At 47.7% G+C, this 9,705-nt stretch overlaps 1 protein-coding gene across 2 annotated transcripts in view; it reads right to left on the reverse strand.

The window, feature by feature from the left end:
• Window positions 1-9,705, reverse strand: part of Slc34a2 (solute carrier family 34 member 2) — a 43,282-nt gene that overhangs the window by 10,093 nt on the left and 23,484 nt on the right. The window contains 4 exon segments of one of the 2 annotated variants that reach the window (NM_053380.2): window positions 915-1,043; window positions 1,696-1,833; window positions 1,923-2,037; window positions 9,599-9,626. In NM_053380.2, coding sequence (NP_445832.1) covers window positions 915-1,043; window positions 1,696-1,833; window positions 1,923-2,034 — 379 coding nt within the window. In that variant the 5' untranslated portion in view covers window positions 2,035-2,037; window positions 9,599-9,626. 2 annotated transcript variants of the gene reach the window in all.

Here is a 9,705-nt window from a genome sequence, read left to right on the forward strand (position 1 = left end):
CCACCCATTTTATAATGGAGGCTTAGAGACTGGATGTGCATTATTTAAGGTAATCTTAAGCCAAACCCCTTATGAATGTTTCTAAAGATCAGAGAGACCACATTCAACGATGTGGCCCCTGACAATTGACCTACCTACCACCCACCCTTCTCCATCTCTCAGGTCAAAAAATCAGGTCAGCTAGGCCCATGCCTTTAATCTCAGAATTTGGGAGGCAGAGACATGAGGATGTCTGTGTGTTCCAAGCCAATCAGAAATAGTGGGCCCTGTCCTAAAACACAGGATTGGGAAGGATGAGATCAGCTCTCTGTAATCCCACTGTGTTCATTACAGGCTGTGTTTAAAGTCTGATTAGTGACCTCTGAGCCTTGGTCATCTCTTCTGTGTGGGAGGGACCTTAGAGAGGGCTCTTCCAGACAGGGCCACTCAGGGTGCTATCTGTGGTTACCCAGAGGGTCCAAAGTTAACTGAGCACACATGGGCACTTCATTCTGGGTTTCTGGGACATTGGCCACTGTGATCTATGCTCAGGCCAGGGAAGGTATCTACTGTGGGCTCTTCCCAGCAAGGGTCAGCTTTGATCTTTCCCACTTGCTTTGGCCTAAGGGAAGACTTTTTTTTTTTCAAACTAGAGAAGCCTTGAGGCAGCAGGGATCCTGCAGATAAAGGGAGTCAACAGTTTCCTGCTGGAGGTTGGGTACAATGGAAAGGATTCTGATAGCTGACATCAGCTCCAGCCTGGGGTTAAAGCCAGAGCCACTTAGATGCTTCAGTTCTTTGCTGTATGATGGGGGATGGGGAGGAGACAGTCAGGTTTGCCCTCACCCATGTCTGAGATAGTCAGTCATGTTGAAGTGCGAGAAGTCCTGTGAGCTGCCCACCTAAATTGAAAAAGTAACCATTGGGGTCCTTACCTCCAACAAGCTGGAAGGCACTACTGAGTACATCCAGGGAGCACACAAACAAGTAGAGAAACCCCAGGAGAAGGATGAATTTCCCAATCCCCTGGAAAATGCAGAGAATCTTCCCTTTGGAGTCTCTCTCTGTGATCAGGAAGAGAGAAGGCAAAATTAGAGTCCTTCGAGCTGAACAGAGATCCTTGGCAGGGGAGCTGACACACAGCTCTACTTCCTACCAACTGGCTTCTACATCAAGGCCTAGATGTGGGGCAGCCTCCACTGAACCCTCATGTTTCTACAGAGTCAGAGGGGAAGGAGAGTTCAGTGTGGTCTGGGCCCAGAGAAGCAGCAGAACAGGATGGACGAACGGTCAAGTGAACTACAGTGTTGCTGAGGTAGTGAGCAGTTAAGCTCAACAGTTAACTGTTTCTCAAATCATCTTCAGAAATCACAGAGAGTCAACCCCTGCAATCAAAAGCTGAAGTTTGTTGAGGGCCTGGGCCTTGTACAGCCAATTGAGCTAGCAAAGTATTTCTCACCTCTCTCATTCAATTCCCTTCTCTGCCTACCACCCTCCTATGCTAGGTGACTCATCATGGGCTTGATTGTAACCCCAAACCTGAAATGGAAATATAAGCTCTTGCTCACCCCAGGTCTTGTGGGTCTATTCTCAGCACTCATAACATAATCAGCATTCACAAAATCATGACCTTGATCCCTAGGACTTTGCGTCCCCTAGTTATCCTGCTTTATGAGGTAAATGCTGTGGACAGGCTAGTTCCCTTCACCCACTTACCTGACCATTTGATCCCATTGTCTTGGAGTTCAGGCAGGTCCCAGGGGTCGTTCCCCTCAGGGGGCTCCTCTATGAGAACCAGGGCGGAATATGAGGGTAGAAGTTCAATCTTGGCTACAGGAGTCCCGCTGTCATTTGCTGAAACAAGTAGCAAAGGCCATGAGAAATGGGGAGCTGAATTTCCATGGGTCCTCAAAGGTGGTTGTCCCCAATTGGTGAACACTTACTTTTGCTGGTCCCCTTGTCTTTGTCTGGTATGCTAGACTGTGGACCTGAGGCCCCTTCGATGAATTTATTGGGGTTGGGGTGGGCATTTTCCAACTCGGGCCAAGGAGCCATGGTCTGTAAGAGAAGACAGAGCTTAAGGGTATAGCCACTGATGTAACAGTTGCCTATGGGAAACATTGCTTGCAAATCTACTTAGGAGTGGGAGAGGCCAAACAGGTCTCTATACCAATGGTCTTCACTGGCTGCACTGGAGCAAGTTCAACTGTAAATCTGCGTCAAACCTCACCTAGTGGCCACCTAGACAGCCACACGTGCAAGCGTGTGGTGTATATGCTCCTAGACAACCCACCCATGTTCCCTACCATCTGGGGCTTCTAAAGTGTAATAGTGCCACTCTGGAGGGTGCCTCTGGAGGGTGCCTTTATGCCTCTGGGTATGCGGTACCAGTGTTCTCTCTGTAAGACATACACAGCTCTTCACACATCTATTGGGGCTTCCGAGACTGGTAGTGAAATTAAAAGGCTAATGAGTCGAAGCTAGCACCAAGTCATCCTACCACCAGCAACAGCCCTTTATCAGAGGGGCATTGTCTGCAGGTACTGCAGACTTCCTTGTAACCCATTTTCTCCACAATGTCCCTCAGTTACAAGCCAGTTCACCTGGCTAGCCACAGTTTGTGCACTCTGTCCTGACACCATTAAGCGGAACAATCCAAAGGACAGAAAATTCACAGAAAAGGAAGTACAAACAGCTAACATTCTGACTAGAACCTGAGTTCCAGCCCCAGCACCAATTCAAGATATGCAAATTAAGTGGCATTAGCAGAGTGTGATCTGCGCTGCAGTAGCTAGGAGTGCTGTCCCACACCTGCAATCCCAGCACTCACAGAGGGCTTCCCAGAACCAGAACCAGGATCCAAATGATATCTATTTCCTGCTTACAAAGCACAGGCCCTACCAAGAAAGGGGTATCCTTGGGACCTGAAGTTCTGTCTGTCCTGCGATACTACCCAATACATATTCACTGAATAGAGGGCAACACTTTCCAAAAGATCCTTCCTGCTCAGTCATTTACAGATTTGTGAAATAAGAAATGGGGCAGTGTGTTCTACTAACTAAGAGCAGATCAAAGTGTCACAGCGGGCAAAAGGGGTGGCCAACAGGAGTGCTCTGTACCAAGAATATGTATGGTTGGACCAGGGTAACAAAGACCCTAAATCACTCCCTAGTGCGGACGGATGTCCACGTCTATCCAACTTCAGGTTAAAAGGTATATGGCATGTGATGATTTGGAAGCCAGACACAGACAGACAGACAGACAGACAGACAGTAGACAGAAAGACAGACAGACAGACAGACAGAAAGACAGAAAGACAGACAGACTGTAGACAGAAAGACAGAAAGACAGACAGACAGAAAGACAGACAGAAAGACAGACAGACAGAAAGACAGACAGACAGAAAGACAGACAGACAGAAAGACAGACAGACAGAAAGACAGAAAGGCGCGCGCGCCCGCGCGTACGCATACACACACACACACACACAAGTTAATGGTTAATGCCAGATAGAGAACTCACTAGGACCCTACTTAGAGAGGTGAGATTGGGAAGGTTGTGAGTTCCAGACCAACATGGAATAACTAATGTAGTAGTTAGATACCTTAGCCCCTGCTCTCCAACTAATCAGGGACCCCCCTGGCCAACCATCTTGACAGAATATGGAAACTCCTGAGAGAAGGAACAGGGACGTGTCTGACTAAGTCAGTACATATTAAGTGGGAAATACTCTTGCTTCAGCTCATATGCAAAAATGGAGCCAATGGCCACTTTCAGGGCACACAAGTCAGATAGAAGAGGAAGAGTCTATGACTCAGAGCTCAAAGCAGAGCTTCCTGCCTGTCCTAGGTGAGTGTACGAGTATCTGACCTGCATTCTCCCTGGGGCTATCAACATGTACACCTGCTTCGGTTTCAACTTCTAGTTCACCTCAGCTAATTCTTCATTCTTCAGTCAAGGCACATGTTTTCTTTCAGCATAACTTTCCTGTTTCTAACTCTTGCCATCACTGTCCCAGATTTTCAAAGCCATCCCTGACTGCTCCCAAATCTCCCAGACCTCTGATTGGCTCTGCCTGGAAGAATTTCCTGATTCAGTTGAGATACCATCCCGCCAGCCAGGGCCTCTGCATTCCCCAACTGAATGGAAGTCACAACTCCCCTAGTGTGATCCACGTCTCCCATGGATGAACCTTCCTAGCACTTATACACCCCAAAGCCCACTGCCTATTGTTACCCTCAATAGATGCCGCGCCTCTAGGTGTGCCTCCCCCACAGTGAGTCTCACTTCTGTCCTGAGACAATGCTTCACAAGTCAACCTACATCTTCCTTCCTCTCTGCTCTGGCCTTGCCCTTCTCAATCCTGGCACGTGCTAACCGTGTGACTCATCTGGCACTTCCTCACACATCACTATGACATCTATTAATTTCTAATAACAAGGACCATTTAATGAGCATCAAAGAGCTCAAGCTGGTGCCCAACATACATTCTTATTCAGGTCTTACTCACAAAGGGGATGGCAAACGCTGAATATATAGTTCTGCCAGGCCGGGTCTCACCTACAATATTGAGCAGTCACATCGAGAAGACTTGTCTTCCCACTAGTGTAATTTTACTTGTGGAATTAGGAAGGGGTGGCAGGCCAATAACTGATATGATCTACATTTCTGGTGTTTTCCTAGACATTAACAGGGACGTACCAAAGGATAGATATCTAGCATTGCCCCTGTCTCTACTAAATTAAATGTCATGATCCCCTCACCCCAAATTTAAGACAATGTACCAAAGGACCATAGACTACTGTTCCAGAGGAAAATTGGATTTTTTAGATTGCAACTCCTCTGCACCCTTGGGTAAGGCTTTTTGCTTTTTGGTTTTCCTGTACATAAAATGACAACTATGTCAATGGGGGTTTTCAGAACAGTGCCCAGCACACTGACTGGCCCTTGTGGTTATGTAGTTATCCTAAAATGACCATGAAAGATTTTTCATTAGGATATACGATTAGAACTTCAAGCTGGGGTTGGGGATTTAGCTCAGTGGTAGAGTGTTTGCCTAGCAAGTGCAAGGCCCTGGGTTCGGTCCCCAGCTCCGAAGGGAAAAAAAAAAACAAACTTCAAGCTGGGTGTGGGGACACACCCAGTACTTGGGAGGCAGAGAAAAGAGAGCAAGTTCAGAACTGCCAAGGAATCAGTGTGACCCCATCTCGAAAGGGGAGGGAAAAAAACCTTTTCAGACCAAGCATTCAAGTTCACCAACAGTAGCAAATCTGAGTTCAAGGCCAGCCTAGTCTAAATAGTCCCAGGCTAGCCAGGGTTACAGTTCACACACACACACACACACACACACACACACACACACACACACACACACACACACAGCCAGGCAAAATAATGAACTCTTGCCTCTTGCAAGGCCAGAATTCAAAGGGTTGGTGCAGGAGAATGGCAAGCTGTAGGCTATAGATCTGGATCAGGAGAGTGGATATAAAATAGAAGGTAGGATGGATGTACACCCAAAGATTGCCATGAGCTATTTGGGGTTACTGAGCAGGATGGCCCTTCACATAAGGGACTCTATTCTTGGAGGCGTGCTGAGAAATTTCTAGAGCCATTTCCCACTTCTTAAACAACCAAACCCAGGGCCTTGCGATTGCTAGGCAAGCGCTCTACCACTGAGCTAAATCCAACCCTATTTCCCACTTCTAATAATCTGAAACTCAGGGATTGTCTAGCTCCTGAACTTCCATAAATAAAAAGCTCTCATAGGGCAATAACCTGCTGGTTTCTCTCCCAGCATCCAAGGGTATGAGACTAGCTAGCGAATGGAAAAGCCAGTACTGGAGGCCTGCTGAGGGAATGCATGCTGATTGTGACTAAGTAGCAGTTCCAGCCTGTCTCCCTGATTGGAGGCTGTCCTCATCACCATATGCAAATTGGATCCACTGGGATTGGTTGGCTAGAGCAATTATTCCCTAGAAACTTTGGCCATGATGGATGGTCAAGTGTGACTGGGGCGGTTATTTCCCTGTTTGCTACAGGATGTGTTTCTGTGACCAGATTTCCATGACTGGCCCAAACCCAACAAGAAAGAATGTCCCAAGTCTTTGTGGCATTGTCTTCACCCCTCCCGGTGCCATTTACTATTAGCTTATGCCAAAAGGGAGATAGATTTCTACTAATCACCTGTGCTCCTTCTTGGGAAACTTCCTTGTTCCGAGCCCAATTACTTGGCATAATATAATGCTTCCCCTATGAAGCAATGTGGTACTCAAAATTGCTGGGGCTCTTTTTGTCTAACCTCCATCACCACTTGTCAAGTTTCTGGTAGATCAGGACAGGATCCACTTGGCACAGCCATCTTGGGCCAGCATCTGGAAGCATCCACCCAGCATCCATCTGGCCATTCCCTTCCTGACTCTCCAACCTCACAGCTATGTGTGCCCTGAAAGTAGGGGACGTATGACAACCATCTAGCTAGCCTCTGCTGCTTTGGCACACTAGCCCCCATGCTCTCAGCCTCTTGTGCTGTCTATGCAGGATGAACCAGAGCCTGCATCTAGGACTCTGGAGCAAAGGCTGGACCTGGAGCAAACAAATCTAGGTCATCATTCCAGACAGGAGAGAAAGAAAAGAGAAAGTGGAGAAGAGAGAGAGAACCCAGGGGGAGGGGGAGAGAACCCAGCACACATTCCAAAGCCAGAAGCCTTTTCATACACCATAAAACCTCACAGCCAGGGGTTATAGGGAAGCCTTCAGGCCCTATCTAACCACCAAAGACTTCACCAACGCAACTGCAGGAATCACTCCTCTGTCCCTGACCATATCCCCAAATAGTGATCGAAAATTCTGTGTAATAACTGGCTGCTTTTTCCAACAGACTTCAGACCCAGCAGTCCTCCTGGTATGAGTGCTGGGGAGGGGACAAAATAGTAAACAGGGCAGACAGAGGGATTCCATGTGAACCCAGAGACATGGCAGACACTAAACCTGCTTCCTAAAGGAAAGGTCTTAACTGTCGAGCCCCTCCAAAGGTTTCCCCTATACCCAGATGCCACTGTTCTCTCTGCTTTCCTGTCCAATGCCATTCTTGTGTTCTTGCTACCTTCCAGAAGCAGCAGGCAAGGAGGGAGAAATACTGCATCTAATAGGGTATCAACTGCCCGACAAGACCAAGTACCATCCTAAGGGCCCCAGGTCCTGAGGCCACCCCAGGCCTGCTTCCACAGAGCTGGCTGTGAGCCTCACTCTTGGCTCCACTCACTTCATGCAGCCACACACAATGCCAAGAGGAACTCATTCCTCCTGGCAGCCTCAGAAGGGGAAACTTTCTGGGCTCTTCTAGGACTCAATCAGGGAAACGTGAGGCCGTCACCCACACCCTTCGCTTTGCATTCTTTGGGCTTCTCCAACCAGGACCTGATTGGGACAAGCTGTTTTCAGAGCTTGCCCCACTAAGGCCTAAGGATGAAAAAGTGAAATGGCCCAGGTTAATGGCCCTGTGTCCTCTCAGATATGGCCATAGCACAAGAATGACCACTGAATTAAAGAGAATGGTTGTCACTGACAGGTGGCCCAATGTTGAGACTTACAGGCTGTGATGTAAGTCATGTACACAGATTAACTCAATTTTTAGGGTTCTGTCTCACTTTCTTTATTGGTGTGGGGCCAGATGTACCATATAATCCACAGAACTCAGGGCCATCCCCCTATCTCAGGCTCTCCAAAGTAGTGGGGTTGCAGGTGTGCAAAGCACAGAGCTCAGCTAGTGGGTCTTTGAGACCAACTTTATCTCACTCTACATAGAGATTTGCTTTATGTAAATCCTTTAGTACTAACTGCAGGGCTGTATGACAGAGAGGAAAACCCGAGATACAGAAAAATGCTCAAAGTCAGAATGAGCCAGTCTTGGAGGCCATTAAACTCCATAAGTGTAAATGTTCTCAGAGGCCTGAGTTCTTATGCTTTGAAAGAATGGCCTGGAACCAGGGGGTGGGATATCTGCTGCCCCTTAGCTTCCTGTGAGCATCAGAAGAAAATAATCCCCTGAAGGGAAGGTAGGAGTGAGAGCAGGAGGGTGTGGTTCCCGTGGGGCATGCCTGAAATTCCAACACTGCAGAAGCTGAGGCAGGAGGATTGTCCCAAGCCTCAAGGATGGTCTGGGCTGTGGCACTTGAAGGGGAGGGTGACTAACTGCTCTAGTTCTTACACCGGAGAATGGCTTTAGTTTTAGATTTTAGATGAAAAAATACTATTTTTTTTAAAAGACATTTAGCCTATCACTATAAACCTGGACTCATACAGACTGCCACAATACCTTTTAAATTTGTATTTATGGTATTTTTTAAAATACATTTCAGTCAGGTGTGGTAGGTCAAGTTTATAATCTCAGCACACACTTGGGAAGGCTGAGACCTAACAAATACAAGGCTAGTTGGACCTACATGAGATTTGTCTCAAAAACCCTAAGGCCAGCTGTGTGGGATAGTGACTCCAAAGCACGTTAAGGTTAACCCTTAAGTTGCCAAGTGTCATGTAGTTGACCTGTGACTATTATGCCTTGTTTAGGGGAGTTAAAAAGCTAAACTTGTAAAGATAAGTACGTGACCATCTTTATTGAAATCAGATCCCCCAAAATACTGTTTTGGGGGCTTGCTTTTTTCCCCCCATAAATTCGGGCTATTCTGTGCCTGACAGCTACAGTCATGGTACTCTGGAGGGCTAGGGGAAGAAGGTAACTTGTATGGCATCCAAAGCTATTCCAAAGCCTGCCCTTCTTGCTACTATTTACAAAAGCTTGTAAAACAGAAAAGGTCATTATCAGCTGGCATAGGATAAGACAGTCTCTCAGTCCCCAAACAATGGTCCCTGTAGGGAGGCTCGGGTTTTCCAGAAATGCCTAACAGAACAAGCTTCAGTCTACAAGACAGGAAAGGGGACACACATGACAGAGCCACCCTGCCAGCAGCACAAAACTCTCCTGGGAGCCCACAAGTAGTTAGTACAGGACATGGCATCAACAGGATTAAGATATGCCCACAGCACCTGTGGTAGACACCTATCCCCATAGGAACTGAACTCCAAAACACACACACTCCTCTTTCTGGCCTAAAAATACTGTCTCCCTGGACCCTGTGTATCTCCCTCTGCCAGAAATCAAATCCTAGGTTCTGCTCAAGATATCTGAAGGGCAAAAACCTTTGGCCAAGTCCCCAAGAAGGGCTGCATCCTCCAGCAGCTAGAACAAACCTAGAAATTGCAGGAAAGACCCAGGTGTCATTAGGAGGGTCACTGCACAGCAGGGACCTAATAGGAAGTCACACAGGTTAGTCACCCGGACAAAGCGTGAGTTCAGCCCAGCAGATCCTCCCACCCCAAGCCACAGGCACAGCTAGTAGAAGCTCCAGGTGAGGCATGTCCACTAAGAGTGAGTTGTCCTGACAGCAATCACAACAATCTTTTAAAAAAGTTTTAGGAAAGTGTGCTCTTATATTCTCCTCTGCAGCCCAGAGCCAGTCAAATTCCTTGAGGGGTGTCTAAAGAAGTCACTTAAAAACTCAGTGAAGGTTCTTGAGAGCAGAAGCAGCCGGCAGCGCCGTAGCGGCGGCGGTGTACTCACCAGCGCTCCCTTCGCAGGTAAGGGACAGCAGGAGGCACCCAGGTGGAGCAGGGCTGAGCGCCCGGTATATATACAGCGAAGGTGTTGCGCAAAGAGGCCGGCGGCAG

This window comes from Rattus norvegicus, chromosome 14 (assembly GCF_021556685.1).
Source record: "Rattus norvegicus strain SHRSP/BbbUtx chromosome 14, alternate assembly SHRSP_T2T, whole genome shotgun sequence".
NCBI lineage: Eukaryota > Metazoa > Chordata > Mammalia > Rodentia > Muridae > Rattus > Rattus norvegicus.